The sequence below is a fragment of the Amblyraja radiata genome, chromosome 11, assembly GCF_010909765.2.
Source record: "Amblyraja radiata isolate CabotCenter1 chromosome 11, sAmbRad1.1.pri, whole genome shotgun sequence".
NCBI lineage: Eukaryota > Metazoa > Chordata > Chondrichthyes > Rajiformes > Rajidae > Amblyraja > Amblyraja radiata.
The window spans coordinates 50276424-50297182 of record NC_045966.1 but is presented as its reverse complement, the minus strand read 5'-3'; the positions used below and the strand labels follow the sequence as shown (position 1 = coordinate 50297182).

The 20759-nt window shown below is 45.9% G+C and overlaps 2 protein-coding genes across 2 annotated transcripts in view; both read left to right on the top strand.

Annotated features, from left to right (window-relative positions):
* The window catches only part of LOC116978411 (melatonin receptor type 1A-like), a 36526-nt gene extending 27750 nt beyond the window's left edge, over window positions 1-8776 (top strand). The window contains exon 2 of the mRNA XM_033029532.1: window positions 7970-8776. Coding sequence (XP_032885423.1) covers window positions 7970-8739 — 770 coding nt within the window. The 3' untranslated portion in view covers window positions 8740-8776. The remainder of the gene's footprint in view (window positions 1-7969) is intronic.
* A 3335-nt stretch (window positions 8777-12111) lies between these two features.
* Window positions 12112-14628, top strand: LOC116978410 (protein FAM110C-like). The gene is made up of 3 exons (XM_033029530.1): window positions 12112-12750; window positions 12874-13129; window positions 14588-14628. The coding sequence occupies exons 1-3, from the start codon at window positions 12112-12114 to the stop codon at window positions 14626-14628; spliced, it is 936 nt and encodes a 311-aa protein (XP_032885421.1).
* Window positions 14629-20759: the final 6131 nt, after the last annotated feature.

Here is a 20759-nt window from a genome sequence, read left to right as displayed (position 1 = left end):
ATTAGAGCAGGTTTGCAAGAAAACCAACTGGAGTCTTAGCACCACATATCCTTCAGCCCATCAAGTCTGCACCAATCTATTAAACTTCTATTAAACTCATGTTTTATTCTCCCCACATTCTCATCAACTCCCCCCAATTCTACCATTCACCTACACTTTAGGAAAAAGTTACAGAGACCAATTAACTTGCCAGCCCACATGTTTTTGGGATATGGGAAGAAATTAGTGCTGGCCCGATGAAACAGATGAGATCCTTTGCATGAGCTTTGAGTCCATATTCAAGGACTCTGCGGCCAACCTCAATGAGAATGCCACTGCCGTCACAAACTTCATCAGTGAGTGTGTGGAGGAATGCGTGCCAGAGAAGACAATATAGACATAGACATACGCATAGAGATACAGATCCTTCAGTCACCAAGTCTGCGCCGACCAGCGATCACCCTGTACACTAACCTACACACGCTAGGAACAATTTTACAACTTACAGAAGCCAATTAACCTACATACCTGTACGTTTTTAGAATGTGAGATGAAACCAGAGAACCCAGTGAAAAAACACGCTCTTACAGGGAGAACGTACAAACTCTGTACAGACAGTGCCCATAGTCAAGATCAAACCCAGATCTCTGGCACTGTAAGGCAGGGACTCTACTGCTACACTGGTGTGTCACCCATAATGGTTGAGAACTTTGAGCTCCTGGACATATATATCACCAAACATTTACCCTGGTCTGACCATATGATGTTGCAGTCATTGAATAAGATTATATTCAAGAATAACAAGACAACATAAATATTTTGAAGAAAAATGTAACCTTCAACCTATCAAAAATATTTTTAGATATTCTGATTCAATGTTTGAAAAAAGAACTCTTGTTGCTGGAGATCCAAAGCAAAAACATAGAAGGAAATAGACACAAAATCCCATAATACATAGTGGAATACGAATTTGGAAACAAATAAAAAAAGATTTAAAATTGAATAATATACCACTCTGCCTTCCCATTGTAAATAATCCTTTATTCAAATCATCCTTTATGGACAAAGGTTTCACACAATGGAAAAATTATGGAATCAAAAATATAGGACATCTTTATGGGAAAGGTACTTTTCTTTCATTTCAAGAGTTACAACAGAATTATGGACTGCACTCAAATAATTTCTTCAGATATCTACAAATTAGAGATTATGTTAAATCTAATACACAAGTCTACAGGAATAGGGAATCAGAAATTCTTGATGAATGTCTGAACAAGCATCCTAATACTGAAAAACTAATAGCTTATATTTATAACACCCTACTAAATAACGAGGTACCACCGACCGAACCATATAGATACAAATGGGAAAATGAAATAGGTCATCCTATCACGAAAGATATGTGGGACGAAAGTTTACAACAAATACATCAATGTTCATTAAATGCCAGACATACTTTAATACAATTCAAGGTCTTACATAGACTACACTTCTCTAAAATAAAACTAAATAGAATCTTCCCACAAATCTCTCCTATTTGTGATAAATGTCTACATTTAGAGGCTAATTTAACACATACGTTTGCAAACTGTATAAAACTTAAACATTTCTGGACTGATATTTTTGAAATAACTTCAGAAGTTATTAATACAAAACTGGACCCAGACACAAAATTAATAATACTTGGAATATCAGAACAAAGCTTAACACTCACAACAAACCAAAGAAATATCCTCAATTACAGTATAATAACCGGAAAAAAATTAATATTAAAATTTTGGAAAGGCCCTACAACCCCCACAATTAAAATGTGGATTACGGAAATGTCGGAGACCCTATACTTAGAAAGAATTAGACTTGTCTTAATGGACAAACAAGATCTTTTCCATAAAATTTGGGCTCCATTCATTAACTATCTGAAGGGATAGATTGGCACAGCACGAGGACCCAGCTGAAACTTGAACTCAGGAATAGATGAAAAACTATACTTTATAACCTACGAACCTATCTCCATTGATGTATTACAGGTAACCCATTCCACCTCCCTTGTTTTTCTGTTGTGTTTTTTTTTGCTTTCTTTTTTATTTGTAACTTTCTACCCTTTCTTTTTCCCTCTTTCTATAAAAAATAAAAACACTAGAAGCAGAAGTAATTGATAATGGAAAATTGTAATAATGTATGACTGATGTATATGAAAAGTTTTTTTACTATAATATGTAACTACATTTTATAATATGTCTACTTCTAATAAAAATAAAAAAATTTAAAAAAAAAGGAAATAGACACAAAATGCTGCAGGGCGAGCCACATCTCTGGAGCACTCCAGCATTTTGTGTCATTACATTCCAGAGATGCTGCCTGCCCTGTTGAGTTACTTCAGCATTTGTGTCCGTCTTCGGTGTAAACCGGCATCTGCAGTTCCGTCCTACCCATAGATGGGAATGCACTGCAACAAGGGGAAGAATCAGTTGATCTTTGAGCTCACATACACCTGCACAACTCACCTGTTGTGGCTTTCAACATTCAATGTTGTTGTAAATTAGCAACTCATGTTCCGTTTATTCGTTTGCTCGTGTGTCAGCTCGCCGTTGGCTTCTGTCGTCGTCCAACATGTTGACAGAATTGGTCGCCCGACTCGTCACAGAGTGCATCGTGTCATCGTTTCCGGGGATTGCCACGAGGAGGCTTCTGTCATGATCCTGGTTCAGTTTATAAGGAACTATTATGCTGCTCAGAATCTTGATTCTAAATACATTTTGTCTAAAACAGTCAATTATGTGACGTAATAAACAGGATAAAAAATAAATATAACCAGGAATGAAAAGATGCCCACGGTGATCTGATTTATAAAGACTAACTCGACCTCTTCCAGTCACGGAAGATTAATTTAGTCTGATGGACTTTAGGACTGGAGTTTAGTGCTGCCGGCCGTTTAGTATAGTTATTGTATGTCGCTGTACTGTACTCAGTACTCCTCTGCAATATGGTTTTGTTTTACCATCATCCTGAGGATTTAACTGAAGCTATGGCTTGGTTCTATCTTGAAAAAGAACACTGATCTCTGGTGGCTTGCCCAAGGTCAGGGTTGGAGAAAGGCAGTTGTATTGGGATCAAAGGCCAGTTGTTTTTTGAAGTAATGCTGCAGCCTAATGAACACTAATTAAAATGGGGTTTTAGAATGATTAATCAATTGATTGAATAGTTTGGTATCTTGCTCTTCCAACAGCTGTAGGACATAGAATTGTGTAGCACATGAACAGGCCCTTCGGCCCCACAATGTTTGTGCTGAACATGTTGCCAAGTTAAACTGATTTAATCTGCCTAGACATGATCCATATCCCTATATTCCCTGCACTTCATGGTTTCTATCCAAAAGTCTCTTAAACGCCACTATCGTATCTGCCTCCACCACCAACCCTGGCCTTGCGTTCCAGGCTCCTACCACTCTCTGGGTAAAACATTTGCCCTGCACATATCCATTAAACGTTCCCCTTTCTCCTGATAGCTACACCCTCCAGTGTTGGACATTTCCACTGTGGCAAAAAAAAGTTCTGAATATCTACCCTATCTATGCCTCTCATAATTTTATATACTTCTGTCAAGTATCCACGGGAATCCACCGGGTGGTGCCAGCTATGGCTGCCTCACCAACAGTCTACCTGTCCCTTCCTTCTTTGTTGTTTGCATGTGTTAAATGCATGTTTTTAGTGTTCTTTAGCTTGTTTTATGTGGGGGATTGAGAGGGGGGGGGGGGGGGAGTTGGGAGAAACGTTTTCTAATCTCTTACCTCGACGAAGATGCAATTTTTTCCCATATCGTATCTCCGTCCGCACTGCGGCCTAACATCGAGGAGTTGGCGGCCTTTGCTGGAGATCGACTTCGAGAGCTCCACTGCAGGAGCCTGCGGACTTAACATAATGGAGCTCGCGGTCTCTGCTTAGAGACCGACTTTGGGAACTCCAAGCCACAGGAGCTTCGATCGCCCCGACGCGGGAGCTTCGATCGCCCTGACGCGAGGGCTTCGATTGCCCTGACTGTGGATGGTTCGACTACCCCGACCGCGGAAGAATAAAAGAGGAAGAAGATTGGGCTTTATTGCCTTCCATCACAGTGAGGAACGTGGGGAATCTGCTGTGGTGGATGTTTATGTTACCTTTTATGTAGTTGCAGGCCCGTACAAAGCTTTTCAAAAAGGGGGGTGGCATGACAGGATTACAGAAAATTTAATGTGAAATAATGTGCGCGCTGCGCACATCACGAGCGCGAAGCGTGAAGTCCCTCTATCCCAGGAAGCTCAGGGGTTTTAGATGCTCACTGATGCATTCTGAGCCTTATTTTGGAGCATTTTTGCACCAAATTTATGACCAATATTTCAGAAATTAACAGGAATCTGAGAGGTAATCTGCGACGTTTCACAGAGTGCTGGAGTAACTCAGCGGATCAGGCAGCATCTGCGGAGAATATGAATAGGCGACGTTTCACAGAGTACTGGAGTAACTCAGTGGGTCAGGCAGCATCTCTGGAGAAAAGGTATAGATTATATTTCGGGTCAAGACCGTTCTTCAGTAATATTCATGATGTGTCATGCATAGACATTCCTGAATGTTACCCAAACCATCGTGAGCTACTTTGTTACAGTGCTTACCCTCTCCTATAACGTCTCTGCTACCTTGAGTGATGCATGACAGGACACAAGCTTTGGGACACGGTGTGAAGCTGTTGCCGTCTGTCCCAGCCTGGTAAAAACCTGGATGGAGTGGATTTGGAGAGGATGTTTCCACTAGTGGAGAGTCTAGGACCAGTGGCCACAGCCTCAGAATTAAAATACATTCCTTTAGGAAGGAGATGAGCAGGAATTTCTTAAGTCAGAGGGTGGTGAACTGTGGAATTCATTGCCACAGACAGCTGTGGAGGTCAAGTCAATGGACATTTTTCAGGAGGAGATTGATAGATTCTAGATTGATACGGGTGTCAGAGGTAATGGGGAGAAGGCAGGAGAATGGGTTTTAGAGGGAAAGATAGAGTTATAGAGTGATACAGTGTGGAAACAGGCCCTTCGGCCCAGCATTTCCCATCTGCACTAGTCCCACCTGCCCATGTTTGATCCATATCCCTCCGAACCTGTCCTATCCATGTACCTGTCTAACTGTTTCTTAAATGTTGCGATAGTCCCTGCCTCAACTACTTCCTCTGGCAGCTTGTTCCATACACCTACCACCCTTTGTGTGAAAAACATACCCCACAGATTCCTATTAAATCTTTTGCCCTTCACCTTAAACTTATGTCCTCTGCTCCTCAATTCACTTACTCTGGGCAAAAGACTCAACCATATCTATTCAAATCATGATTTTATACACCTCTATTAGATCATCCCTCATCCTCCTGTGCTCCATGAAATAGAGTCCCAGCCTACTCAACCTCTCCCTATAGCTCTGCCCTCTAGTCCTGGCAACATCCTCATAAATCTTCACTGTACCCTTTCCAGTTTGATGACATATTTCCTATAAATGGTGCCCAGAACTGAACACAATACTCTGAATGCGGCCTCACCAACTTCTTATGCAACTGCAACATGACCTCCCAACTTCTATACTCAGCCTGACCCGCTGAGTTACTCCAGCACTCTGTGAAACGTCACAGAACAGGGCAAGATTAGCAAGTTTGATGATGATACAGAAGTGAGTGGTTTTGCAGATAGTGAAGATGGTTGTGAAATATTGCAGCAGGATCTGGATCAATTAGCCAGGTGGGCAGAGGAATGGTTGATGGTTGCATGGTTCCTTGAAGGTCGTGTCGCAGGTATATCAGGTAATCAAAAGGTATTTTGGCACTTTGGCCCTCATCAGTCAGAGTATTGAGTATAGAAGTCGGGAGGTCATGTTGCAGTTGTATAAGACGTTGGTGAGACCGCATTTAGAATATTGTGTTCAGTTCTGGGCACCATGTTATAGGAAAGATATCAAACTGAAAAGAGTACAGAAATCCCCATCCTGGATCAGTCCAATCACGGTTGTGTCATCCGCAAACTTGAGAAGCTTGACAGAGGTGCCTGTGGAGGTGCAGTCATTGGTGTGGCGAGAGTAGAGGAGAGGGGAGAGTACGCATCTTGCGGTGCTCCTATGCTGAGCGTTTGCGGGTCCGAGATTGCTTTCCCGCCTCACATGCTGCTTCCTGTCTGTCAGAAAGCTGGTGATCCACCGACAGAGGGGTTCAGGCACAGTCAACTCAGAAAGTTTGGAGCGTAGTAGCTCTGGTACAATGGTGTTGAATGCAGAGCTAAAATCAATAAAACAAAATCCTCGCATAGGTCCCCTGGCGGTCTAGGTGCTGGAGGATGAAGTGCAGGCCCAGATTGACTGCATCATCCACAGATCTATTGGCCCAATATGCAAAATGCAGATGGTCCAGCAGAGCGATTGTGATATTTTTTAGCTTGGCCTTTCAACAGTCTTCATGACTACAGAGGTCAGTGTGACAAGCCTGTAGTCTTTAAGACCAGTAATCCTTACCTTTTTGGGTACAGGGACAAGAGTGGAGACTTTGAAGTAGGCAGGGACAGTGCATCTTTGCAGGGACTGGTTAAAAATGAGTAATTGTGTGTGAAGTGGTGATTGGAGTGGGGTGGGTGTAGAAGGGCCCAGTCTTTGCAGACTGAGGTCAGGCTGTGAGTGGGTGTGAAGTGTTGGTTGGGGTGGGAAAGGGTCCACTCTTTTCATACTGGAGTCTTGCCTTAAGTAGGTGTGAAGTGGTGAATGGGAAGGAGAGGGTGCAGGGTCCATTCTTTGTAGACTGGGGTCTGGCTGTATTTGTTGGGGCTATCAGCTTGACGCATATTTGCCCCCAAACCCTCCCCCCGATCTTGAAATGGAAATGTTACATCTGTATATAATGATCCCATTAAAATGTGTATTTAAGTCACAAACTATGGAATTCATATTTTTCAGTATTACTATCAAGGAAAAGAAAGCAGTTCCAATTGTTTGATAATATTTGATATTAGTTAATATTATTCATATGGAGGAGAAAACATAATAGCTCTAAAACCTACCTTAATTTTGCAATCTCACTAAAGATAATCCCCCTTTCCCTCTCCCCTCCCTCATCTCTCTCTCCCCTCCCTCATCTCTCTCTCCCCTCCCTTCCCCTCTCTCCCTCCCCCTCCCCCCTCTCACATCCCCCCCTCTTTCCTGCGGGGGGGGCGAAGATGAAGGTGGCACGGGCCCAGTGGGGGCCAGCGGACGGGGGGATGAAGGTGGCGTGGGCCCAGCATGGGTGGCGGGGCCCCAGCGGGGATCAGTGGGGGTGGCGTGGGCCCAGCAGGGGTGGCGTGGGCCCAGCGGGGGTCAGCGAGGGTGGCGTGGACCCAGCGGGGGTCAGCGGGGGTGGCGTGGGCCCAGCGGAGGTGGCGTGGGCCCAGCACGGGTGGCATGGGCCCAGCGGGGATGGCTTAGACCCAACGGGGTTCAGCGGGGGTGGCGTGGGCCCAGCGGGGTTGGCGTGGGCCCAGCGGGGGTCAGCGAAGGTGGCGTGGACCCAGCGGGGGTGGCTTGGGCCCAGCGGAGGTCAGCGAGGGTGGCGTGGACCCAGCGGGGGTGGTGTGGGCCCAGCGGGGGTGCCGTGGGCCCAGCGAGGGTGGCGTGGGCCTAGCAGGGGTGGCGTGGCGATAATCCAAAACTTTATGTCTCCCTTAAGCATCTGGCAGCATAAGGTTAACAATTCTAATGCAACTATCATAATTAACACATAATACACACAAAAAGCTGGAGTAACTCAGCAGGTCAGTCAGCATCTCTGACTCTCAGTCTGAAGAAGGGTCTCGACCCAAAACGTCACCTATTCCTTTCCTTCAGAGATGCTGCCTGACCCGCTGAGTTACTGTAGCTTTTTGTGTCTATTGTTGGTTTAAACAAGCATCTGCAGTTCCTACCTTTACATAATTAAAAGCCATGGTGTTTACTGCTGAGTTAACCCACTGTGTTTTTTTTTATAGGTAATGCCTTTGTGGTGAGTCTTGCCATTGCTGATCTTGTCGTGGCGATCTACCCGTTTCCCCTCATTCTAACAGCAATACTTCACAATGGATGGGTGCATGGCTACATCCACTGTCAAATGAGTGGGTTCCTCATGGGGCTGAGTGTGATCGGCTCCATTTTTAACATCGCCGGCATTGCAATCAACAGATATTGTTACATCTGCCATGGTATGAAATACAACAAGATCTTCAGCCACCGAAGCACCCTCTGCTATGTGTTACTGGTCTGGATGTTTGCGTGTTTAGCGATCATTCCCAATCTCTTTGTAGAGTCGCTGCAGTATGATCGCCGGATATACTCCTGCACTTTCGTTCAGTCAGTCAGTTCTCTTTACACTGTGACCGTGGTAGTCATTCACTTCATTCTGCCGATCAGCATCGTCTCATATTGCTACCTACATATCTGGATCTTTGTCATCCGGGTCAAGAGGAGAGTTAAACCCGAAAACCGATCCAGAATAAACCCCCACGACTTCAGGAACTTCCTGACGATGTTTGTGGTGCTCGTGCTCTTTGCCATTTGCTGGGCGCCGTTGAACTTCATCGGCCTGGGAGTGGCGGTTAATCCAAAGTTGGCAAAGTTGATACCAGAGTGGCTTTTCGTCGCCAGCTATTTCATGGCATACTTCAACAGCTGTTTGAATGCTATAGTGTACGGTGTTTTAAATCACAACTTCAGAAGGGAGTATAAACAAATAATAATAGAAATTATCAATCTGTTTTGTTAAGATAACATGCTGCTGTTCAGAATGCAACATGGAGAATCAGCCCGTATGAAGCTTTTCAAAAAGCGGGGTGGCATGACAGAATTACACATCACGAGCGCGAAGCTCTTTGCGGCCGAGGTCCAGTGCCCCCTTAAGGGCCCTGGAAGCTCTGGGGTTTTAGATGTTCTCTGGTGCATTCTGAGCCTTATTTTGGAGCATTTTTGCACCAAATTTATGACCCATATTACAGAAATAATTTTGGTTGAATCGAGGGTAATGAGTGGGTGGAATGGGATGATTGGGGTCATTGTTGTATACATTTTTTTAAATCAAGAATTGTTGTCCTTGTTTTAATAATCAAGTTGTACTGTTGTAAAATGTTATGTAAAATGTTATAAAGGAGCATGCAAAAACTGCAAATAAAATACTGTAAGTTTTTACACTAAAGAAAACCTTTTTTTAGAAAATGTTTTGTGTGTTGATTTGAATGCCTGTTACTGTTCGACTGTGTTTGTGTGTGCAGTGCACCTTTAATGGTCCTCCTGACCTAACAACTTCACACCACATCAATTTCAACATGTAATAGTGATGTGAATACAACATTTAGTTCGACTTCAATTTCCGTCATGAAAATTGAAGTCAAACTAAATGGTGCATTTACATTACTATGACCGCTTTCCTATGAACCTATTTTACTGTCATACTAATATAACAAATTCTAGTTCCATGATGACATAAACAAGATCACAAATCACATTTTGATTTCTGAAACATAATGTAATTGTTAATAATTGCAGAGCTGCCAAGTTTCAAGGAGCATTTCCGTATTTTGATGGCTGAAAATCAGTAGTTTGTTGGGGAAATCGGTATTTCTCACATAAATGCAATAGAACGTACCACACAGAAACTGGATTTTTGAAAATCAGTATGCATGCCACCTCATGTATTCTCAAATACCAGTATGGAAGACTGAAAATCAGTACTACTGAATTGTGAAACCATTTTTGAAATGTGAATTTATAATTCTTGATTTTGATTCCAAGATATCATATCTATCTATATATTAAAGCTCTGTGTGTGTGTGTGTGTGTGTGTGTGTGTGTGTGTGTGTGTGTGTGTGTGTGTGTGTGTGTGTGTGTGTGTGTGTGTGTGTGTGTGTGTGTGTGTGTGTTTGTGGGTGCATGTCAGATTCGATTTTCAGATATTTTTTCAGATTAGATTTTTGGCCTTTGATTCCTTGGTCCGCCAAAATCACATGCTGAAACTCCGAGATTTTTTCCATTTCGCTAGCGATTTCACTTTTGCATTCGCTAATCCACTCCTCATTACATTTAGACATTTTTATGTACACATTTTTTAATAAAATCCTCCCCCCCACTCAATTTTTAAGATCTAAACGGTTCTTACCAGCTGTGACATCACAATGCCCACATGCCGACCAATTCAGGCCCACCTGCCTCCAGCCCCCCCCCCCCCCCCCCCCCCCCCCCCCCCCCGCCGCTGTGGATTAAAGGTGCAGAGATCGAGAAAGTTCTGCAGAACAAACATTCTACAGCTCCGTTCCGCTATAGCTTTTTTGTTCTACACATCTCGGGCAGCGACTCCACACGCGCTGAACCTTATCATCGCTGTTGGCGCAGCTCGTGAAGCCTTGCACGCTCATTCCAGCTGTGGGTTTACAGTCAGAAGCCTCTTCTCTCTCTCTCTCTCTCTCTCTCTTCATTTGGCAGCCCGGCTCTCCTCCACCCCCCACAACCCCCCGCTGCCCGCACCACGCCAAGTACGCACGCGCCACGCCTCCCGCAGCTCGACTCCTGCCCGCCCGCTCACTCCAACCCCCCCACCCCCTTCCCCCACTGCACCTCTCTCCCCCATCCTCCCCTTCCTCTCCCCCTTCACCCCCACTCGCACTCTCCCCCCATACAGAGCAGAACACCGGCTGTTGCCAGAACTGCAGCTGCAGTTTTTCAGCTTCTGGCAACTGTGCCCGACCGACCTGCTTCAGGGGAGAAATCCCGCCAGCCCGCCTGCCCGTGTGTGTGTGACTGTTTGTGGGGCGGGTGCTTAGTGTGTGTGATGACACACGCTCCTCCCCCCGAACTCCAGAGTCTTCACTGACATGTTACAAAGGACCCGCTGTTTGTCTGGGCGGGTGCTTAGTGTGTGTGACGACGCATGCTCCTCCCCCCCAACAGCTTTGGTGCATGAGACGCGTGCGGCATCTCCTCTTTCTCCCCCTCCACTCTCTCTCCACCTCTCCCCTCCCCCTCTTCCTCACCGTCCCTCTCTCCTCTCTCCTCTCCCCTCTACCCCTCTTCTCCTCCACCCCCATCCCCCTACCCCTGTCTCCCCCTTCACCCCCCCCGCTCTCCTCCTCTCCCCATCCTCATCCCCCTCTCTCCCTCTCCTCCCACTCCCCATCTCCCTCCCTCCCCCACCCTCCCCCCCCTCACCCACCCATCCTCTCCTCCTCCCCTCCACCCCCCTCTCCCTCTTGCCGTTCTGCCTCTGCCCCTCTCTCTATGTCTCTCCCCATTCTCTCTCTGCCTTCACTCTCTACCCCCCCCCCCCCCTTCTAGACGTGTCTGCGAGTTGGGGGCTATGCGTCAGTGGATAGGGCCGTTATGGGGTAAAAGGAGAAAATTAATAATATTCATATAATATCAAGTGGGGTAGTTAGCGTGTGTGCGGGATGGTAGTTAGTGTGTGTGACGCCACTCCCCCCCCCCCCCCCCTGATGTAGGTGGCCCTACTTCTACCTCTTCTTGCAGTGCCCCGTTTCGTCTCCCAACGTGTGACTTTATCTTTAATGGCAGTCCTCAGTTCGTTAATGCTGTCCAAGGCCTGTGTCTTTCCGCAGCTAGTACACTGATGTAGGTGGCTCGACTTCTATCTCTTCTTGCAGTGCCCTGTTTGGGCTCCCGAAGTGTGAGGGGATAAGCAGACAGTTCAGGGTTCCTCTCACAGACTTCGACAACACTCTTGGCAGACCAGCATATATTGCCATTTAACCATGAATCACATTTTCCAGTGCCATTTTCTGAGAATGTAATTGTGCAAACCTGTCGTGCACAAAGTCATAGTGAATGTGCATTAAGGCGGGTGCAGGCAGCTCATTGCTCATGGAAGTCCTGGTGTAGTGATGCAGGTGACGGACACTCGTGGCACGCCTGAATATATTGCCATTTAGCCATAAATCATGTTTTCCAGTTCCATTTTCCAAGAATGTAACTACGCATTACTAGTCACGACTTAGTCCAAGTTATGGGCAAAGTCATAGTGAATGTGGATTAAGGCAATTGCAGACAGCCTGTCATTGCTCATGGAAGTTCTGTCTTTGCTTCTTCGCAGATGTGAAAACGTGTTTGTCCTCGTTGGCTTGATCAAAGTAAGATGCCGAGCGAGATCGCGACCACTGTAAGCATGCTGCCGCTTAGGCTCATGACCAAGGGTCCCGGCTACCTCCGCAATCAAATGGAAGGGGACTGGCGGGGTCGTCAGAGCACCGCGGAGAGACTGGCTGCCAACAAGGCCAAGTACTTGAAGAGCCAGACGACGAGGGGGTGCAAAGTGGAGCCCAATGGTTTGGGCAGCTCTGCCTCTGAGGAAGACAGCAACAGCTGCAGGGGGGCCAGCAGCAGCACGAAGACTTACCTGGCCTCCGGCAGCCCCCAGCAGAGTGAGCAGCTGGGGCTCCCGACTGACATTGTGCGTCGCTCCACCTCCAAGAAGCAGCTCAGGCCCGACTCGCTGGTCACGTACCGGCAGAAGTGCGAGTTTGTGCGAGGAGCGGCGGCCACCAGCAGCTCCCGCGGTTTCAAGGGCAGTGGCAGCCTGGTCCGGCGGCTGCTGCCCGGCTCTAGGGGCCGGGGCGACAAGCAGCAGGGGCCGGCAACGGGAGCAGCAACGTCGGAAGGGGGAGAATTAGCAGAGGGTACAGAGGCTGCAGCACCCCAGGATGCACAAGTAGCCACACCAGCAGCACTCCAGGGAGAAACAGCAGCCTCGCCTGCAACACCACAGGGTGCACAAGTAACCACACCAGCAGCACCGAAGGGTGCACAAGTAACAACACCAGCAGCACCCAAGGGTGCACAAGTAACTACACCAGCAGCGTCCCAGGAAGCACCAGTCTCTACGCCCGCAGCATCCCAGGGTGCACAAGTAACCACGCCAGCAGCGCCACGAGAAGCAGCAGTAGGTCGCCCCAAGGAGCTGCTCAAGCGGCGGGTTGGTGAAGGCAGATTACGGCGCTCGCACGCCGACCACAGCTGCCACTTCTCCCGAGCCTGCTCGGGCTTGGACAGTTTCCTCGAGCACTGCGGACTCGAGCCCGAGGTGATCGAGAATCTGGCCAGGGAGAAGTTTGCCGCCTTCGAAAGCCTTGCCCTCAAGTTTCGCAGCGTGAAAGGCCTGTCCCACTTGGATGACATTTTTGGCGACAGCCTGAAAAGAGGTTGTCGCGTCGTGGTCGGGTCGTGACGCAGCGTGATGTGTGATGACGCATGTAGTGCCGCACGGTGACTCTCTGTCGCCCCTGGATTTTGGAATGTTCAAAATCCAGGGGCAACATCTGGTTGTCTCATCATGTCGTGCGCCCTGTCACACGCTGACGTGTGCTGTCCTGCGGGTGACGACCGGTTAGGGTTGGGGTTGGGGTTGGGGTTAGGGTCCACAGATGGGCTGTAAATTATTCTACCTTCAATGCATGGATTTTAAACATTAATATATTAAAATTAATAGAATAAAATCAATTGTGCAAATGAAAAGATGTCTGTCCAATTTTATACACAGATGTATTGGTCCGCTTCCAGATTCAATCACCATCTCAATCACCACTTTTCACAGGGATGGATTCAGTGAGTGTAGACTGAACTCCCCTCTCCCCTCCACCCCTTCCCACCTCAAACCCTCCTTCTCCACTCCCCCCCTACTCTTTTCCCTTCCCCTCTCCCCCCCTTCCTCCACTCCACTCTTCTCCCCCTTCTTCACTCCCTCCCCTCCCATCCCCTTCTCCTCCTCTCCTTCCCTTCTTCCATTCTCCACCCCCCCCCCCCCCCCCCCCCACCCTCGCTTTTCCCGACGCTCCCCATCTGTGGACCCAGCCTGTGGCAATTAGATCCCACTAATAGTTCTGCATAAAGGCCTCATCAACTTTTTTAGTAACATTGACTACGGGATAAATGCAGACTTTGGGAACAACAGTTTAGTTCTCTTGAGGAGCAGGTAGAATATTGGGGGTTTTAGTCCAGTCCTGGGGCCCCTGTGTCACATTTAGTTCAAAGATACAGTGACTTCGGCCCACCGAGTCCGCATCAACCAGCGATCCCCGCACACTATCCCACACACACTAGAGACAATTTTTACTTATACCCTATCAAGCTAGAATCAGGGTTTGGATTAGGGCTAGGGTTTCCTCCCGCACTACAAAGGCACACAGGTTTGTATAAATTGTCCCTAGCGTGTGTGGGATAGTGTGCGGGGGATCGCTGGTCGCAGGCTTGGGCCCGGCGGGGGGGTGGGAAAGGTGAGGTGGGGGCGAGGGACCGGCGGGGGGGGGGGGGGGGGTGGGGGAGGGAGGCGAGGTCCGTGGTGGGGAGGGGGGGGAGGGTGGGGCGGCGCATTTAATTGTGGCAATCACTGATATGATTAAATGATCAAAGAATAACATGCTGGTGGTAATCAGTGCATCAGGCAGCATGTATGGAGAGAAAGGGACAGTTGACTGCACTATGCAGCTCAGTGGCACAGCACTAGAGCTGCAGCCTTACAGCACTAGGACCTCTGTTCGATCATGACCTCTGGTTCGATGTGTGTGGAGTTCGTATGTTCTTCCTGTGATCACATGCGTTTGCTCCATGTGTTCCAGCTTCCATTCACATCCGTAAGTCGTCCAGGTTTGTAGGTTAATTAGCCTCTATAAATTACCCCTTGTGCACAGGGAGTGATGTGTAAGTGGGATAATTTAGACCTAGTGTGACTGGGAGACCAATGATCTGCATGGACTCAGTGGGCCGAAGGGCCTGTTTCCATGCTGCAACTCTAAATATGATTTTTTGGGTCAAGACCTTTCTTCAGACTAATTGCAATAAGAGACACAAAGCTGGAAAATTTAAATTAAAAATAAAAGTATTATTGGAAAATATAACAAAATACAGAAGATGTAAGAGTGGCCTACAAAAATGCAGTACGTTCATAGACATCCCTAAACCATAAAGGATATGTATATAAACATTAAGTGCTAGAGTAACTTAACAAGTCAGGCAGCATCTCTGGAGAAAAGGAATGGGTGATGTTTCGGGTCAGTAGAATTTACAAGAATGATCCCAGGAATGAGTGGGTTAACATATGATCAGCGTTTGACTGTACTCGATGGGGTTAAGAAGAATGAGAGAGGGGGTGGGGGGGGGGGTCTCATTGAAACGTACCGAATGGTGAAAGGCTTGAATAGAGTAGATGTGGAGAGGATATTTCCACTAGTGGGATAGTCTAGGACAAGAGGTCATAGCCTCAGAATTAAAGGACGTTCCTTTAGGATGGAGATGAGGAGGAATTTCTTCAGTCAGAGGGTGGTGAATCTGTAGAATTCTTTGCCACCGAAGGCTGTGGAGGTCAAATGAATGGATATTTTTAAGGCAGAGATAGATAGATTCTTGATTAGTACGGGTGTCAGGGGTTATGGGGAGAAGCCATGGGGTTAGGAGAGAGAGATAGATCAGCTCCAGTATTATTGAATGGCGGAGTAGACTTAATGGGTCAAGTGGCCTAATTCCGCACCTATCACTTACGACCTTATCAAACTATTCTTTGGACTCTTAAGAAGGGTTCTGGCCCGAAAAGTCACCCATCCTTTTTGTCCAGAGATGCTGCCTGACCCAATGAGTTACTCTAGGACTTTGTTTCTATCTTTAGTATAAACTAGCATCTGCAGTTCCTTCCTACATTAGGAGATGTATAGCCAATGCCATGGCATAATAGGTAGCAAGGTGAAAAGTAAAAGTGGCAGGCAGACAAATCCAGGGCAAAAATCAAAAAGGGCCACTTTTCAACATAATTGTATAAGGGGTAAGAGTGTTGTAAACACAAGCCTGAAGGCTTTGTATCTTAATGCAAGGAGCATTCGTAATAAGGTGGTTGAGTTGAATGTGCAGATAGTTATTAATGAATATGATATAGTTGGGATCACGGAGACATGGCTCCAGGGTGACAAATGCTGGGAGCTGAACATCCAGGGATATTCAATATTCAGGAGGGATAGACAGAAAGGAAAAGGAGGCGGGGTAGCGTTGCTGGTTAGAGAGGAGATTAACGCAATAGAAAGGAAGGACATTAGCTTGGAGGATGTGGAATCGATATGGGTAGAGCTGCGAAACACTAAGGGGCAGAAAACGCTAGTGGGAGTTGTGTACAGGCCACCTAACAGTAGTAGTGGAGTTGGGGATGGCATCAAACAGGAAATTAGAAATGCGTGCAACAATTATAATGGGTGACTTCAATCTACATATAGATTGGGTGAATAAAATTGGCAGGTGTGCTGAGGAAGAGGATTTCATGGAATGTATGCGGGATAGTTTTCTAAACCAACATGTAGCGGAACCAACGAAAGAGCAGGCTATTCTAGACTGGGTATTGAGTAATGAGGAAGGGTTAGTTAGCAGTCTTGTTCTGCGTGGCCCCTTGGGCAAGAGTGACCATAATATGGTTGAGCTCTTCATCAGGATGGAGAGTGACATTGTTAATTCAGAAACAAGGGTCCTGAACTTAAAGAAAGGTGACTTTGAGGGTATGAGACGTGAATTGGCCAAGATAGACTGGCAAATGATTCTTAAAGGGTTGACGGTGGATATGCAATGGAAGGCATTTAAAAACTGCATGGATGAACTACAACAATTGTTCATCCCAGTTTGGCAAAAAAATAAATCAGGGAAGGTAGTGCATCTGTGGATAACAAGGGAAATCAGGGATAGTATCAAAACAAAAGATGAATCGTACAAATTAGCCAGAAAAAGCAGCCTACCAGAGGACTGGGAGAAATTCAGAGTCCAGCAGAGGAGGACAAAAGGCTTAATTAGGAAAGGGAAAATAGATTATGAAAGAAAACTGGCAGGGAACCTAAAAACTGACTGCAAAAGTTTTTATAGATATGTGAAGCGGAAAAGATTAGTTAAAACAAATGTAGGTCCCTTGCAGTCAGAAACAGGCGAATTGATCATGGGGAACAAGGACATGGCAGACCAATTGAATAACTACTTTGGTTCTGTTTTCACTAAGGAAGACATAAATAAACTGCCGGAAATAGCAAGGGACCGGGAGAACAAGGAGGGAAGAGACGGAGACTAAGACTTTGCCTCCATCATAGTGAGTATGTGCTTGGTGAACTCACTGTGGTGGATGTTTAATTTGTGTTTATTGTATGTTTTGTTTTTATTGGTTCTGTGTATGACTGCAGGCAACATAATTTCGTTTAGACCGAAAGGTCTAAATGACAATAAAGGAATCTAATCTAATCTAATCTAATCTAATCTAATCTAAATGAGATGGAGGAACTGAGTGAAATCCAGGTTAGCCGGGAAGTGGTGTTAGGTAAATTGAATGGATTAAAGGCCGATAAATCCCCAGGGCTAGATAAGTTGCATCCCAGAGTACTTAAGGAAGTAGCCGCAGAAATAGTGGATGCATTAGTGATAATTTTTCAAAACTCTTTAGATTCTGGAGTAGTTCCTGAGGAATGTAACCCCACTATTTAAAAAGGGAGGGAGAGAGAAAACAGGGAATTACAGACCAGTTAGTCTAACATCGGTAGTGGGGAAACTGCTAGAGTCAGTTATTAAAGATGGGATAGCAGCACATTTGGAAAGTGGTGAATTCATTAGACAAAGTCAGCATGGATTTATGAAAGGTAAATCATGTCTGACGAATCTTATAGAATTTTTCGAGGATGTAACTAGTAGAGCGGATAAGGGAGAACCAGTGGATGTGTTATATCTGGACTTTCAGAAGGCTTTCGACAAGATCCCACATAAGAGATTAGTATACAAACTTAAAGCACATGATATTGGGGGTTCAGTATTGATGTGGATAGAGAACTGGCTAGCAGACAGGAAGCAAAGAGTAGGAGTAAACGGGTCCTTTTCAGAATGGCAGGCAGTGACTAGTGGGGTACCGCAAGGCTCCGTGCTGGGACCCCAGTTATTTACAATATAAATTAATGATCTGGATGAGGGAATTGAATGCAACATCTCCAAGTTTGCAGATGACACGAAGCTGGGGGGCAGTGTTAGCTGTGTGGAGGATGCTAGGAGGCTGCAAGGTGACTTGGATAGGCTGGGTGAGTGGGAAAATGCATGGCAGATGCAGTATAATGTGGATAAATGTGAGGTTATCCACTTTGGTGGCAAAAACAGGAAAGTAGACTATTATCTGAATGCTGGCTGATTAGGAAAAGGGGAGATGCAACGAGAGCTGGGTGTCATGGTACACCAGTCATTGAAAGTAGGAATGCAGGTGCAGCAGGCAGTGAAGAAAGCAAATGGTATGTTAGCATTCATAGCAAAAGGATTTGAGTATAAGAGCAGGGAGGTTCTACTGCAGTTGTACAGGGTCTTGGTGAGACCACACCTGGAGTATTGCGTAAAGTTTTGGTCTCCTAATCTGAGGAAAGACATTCTTGCCATAGAGGGAGTACAGAGAAGGTTCACCAGACTGATTCCTGGGATGGCAGGACTTTCATATGAAGAAAGACTGGATAGACTCGGCTTGTACACGCTAGAATTTAGAAGAATGAGGAGGGATCTTATAGAAACTTACAAAATTCTTAAGGGGTTGGACAGGCTAGATGCAGGAAGATTATTCCCAATGTTGGGGAAGTCCAGAACTAGGGGTCACAGTTTAAGGATTTAAGGATAAGAGGGAAGTCTTTTAGGACCAAGATGAGAATCATTTTTCACACAGAGAGTGGTGAATCTCTGGAATTCTCTGCCACAGAAGGAAGTTGAGGCCAGTTCATTGGCTATATTTAAGAGGGAGTTAGATGTGGCCCTTGTGGCTAAAGGGATCAGGGGGTATGGAGAGAAGGCAGGGATGGGATACTGAGTTGGATGATCAGCCATGATCATATCAAATGGCGGTGCAGGCTCGAAGGGCCGAATGGCCTACTCCTGCACCTATTTTCTATGTTTCTTTGTTTCTATGTTTCTATGATGTGAGATCATAGCAGATTCTGGACCACACTCCTCAGTCTGACGAAGAGTCCCAACCTGAAACGTTATCAGTCCATTTCCCTCCACAGTTGCTGCCTGACTCACTGAGTTCTGCCAGTACTTTGCTATTTGATCACCATTCCAGCAACTGTCATCTCTAGTGTCTCCTACAATGCTGCAACGTGAACAAAGTTAGCATCACTTTGAAACCACGACACAAATAGCACTGAATGAAGGTTTAAATGTATCAGCAACCTGACTGGACAAGGTCAATTTTATACATGGTTTGACACCATGCTTAGAATGGATTTAAAATAAGGACCGCCTTCTCAGATCTGTATTTTGTTTAGGACAAGGGTCTCGGATGAGCTGTTCTTGGTAATGTATTGATTTAGTTTCGTTTAGAGATACAGTGTGGAAACAGGCCCTTTGGCCCACCGAGTCCACACGGAGCAACGATCACCCGTACACTAGTTCTATCCTACACTCTAGGGACAATTTACAGATGTAAATTAAAAGGGCCCAACCTGAAGCGTCCTTTCTCTCCAGAGATGCTGCCTGACCTGTTGAGTTACTCCTGTACTTTGTATCTATCGTTGGTATAGACCAGTATCTCCGTGTCCCTCACCATCTTCCAGTCCCGCCTCAAGATCCATCTCTTCACCTCTGCCTATCCTTAGCCCCACGTCCCCCTCCCTTTTCATCTGTGCTTGAATTGCCTCATATTGTGTTTTGAATTGAATTCTGTCTTTAATTTGTGTACTAGTCATGTCTCTACTATTTATTTCATTCCGCTTACATGTTTTTCCTCTACTTGCTAAATTTTTGTAAGGTGTCCTTGAGACTCTTGAAAGGCGCCCATAAATAAAATTTATTATTATTAGTATCTGCAGTTTCTTGTTTCTAACCTAAATACCTGCACATCTTTGGAATGAGGGAGGAAACTGGAGCACCAAGAGAATGGTCACAGGGAGAATATGCAAACTCCGGACAGACAGCACCCATGGTTAGGATCAAACCCGGGTCCCTGATGCTGTAAGGCAGCAACTCTACCGCCTCGCCACTGTGTTGCGAATGGACAGCTGTAATGGGAAGCAAGTAGCCAACACCAGACTAGCCTCATCCTGTCTGATTTTGTGTGCAAGCAGTTGTCAGTTTGATGTCACCAGTCTTACATTATCAGGAACATTTTAAACAAACCCGACTTGTTTTAGCTCTGTTTATTGCTAAATCGAAATGCAATGTTTTCAGATTCATTTCATGGAGATTGTTTTATTTTAACATTTTACCGAGAATGTATTGATCAGTTGGCATCTCTCCTGATCAAAGGTCTATATTGCTGCTTCAGTTTGCATCCCATGGGTTGATCAGAAGTTGTTTAATTTTGTTTGCACTTTATGTAACATAAACTGCCGTTAATATTAAAGAAATATTGCTGATTTCCAAGCTGCTTGCCGCATGTAACCCTGCACAGCTTCTTCAAAGTGTGCATTCATGGAAATTCATGTTCATAGGTCATAGGAGCATAATTAGGCCATTCGGCCCATCGGGTCTACTCCACCATTCAATCATGGATGATCTGCCCTTCCCTCTCAACCCCATTCACATGCCTTCTCCTCATAACCATTGACACACTTACTAATCAAGGGGGGATATAATAGGGATAATAAAATAAGAGGGATCAAGGCAGCAAGCCTGAAATGACAATTTCAACGCATTCAGTGTTAGCCTTGGTGATTGACTGAGGCAGATTACTTGGCACGAGGGAAGCACATCTAATGTCGAAGCTCATCTAATGTCTGAAATGTCTATCACCAGGTTGCCATTTCAGAATATGGAGTT

Bases quoted from the DNA above. Each gene is read 5' to 3' on its own strand.
- LOC116978410 (XM_033029530.1), top strand. From the start codon at position 12,112: ATGCCGAGCGAGATCGCGACCACTGTAAGCATGCTGCCGCTTAGGCTC. The intron at 12,751-12,873 runs GTAACCACACCA...GCAGCATCCCAG, and splicing joins CAACACCACAGGGTGCACAA to GGTGCACAAGTAACCACGCC. The intron at 13,130-14,587 runs GCCTGTCCCACT...CATGTGTTCCAG, and splicing joins CAAGTTTCGCAGCGTGAAAG to CTTCCATTCACATCCGTAAG.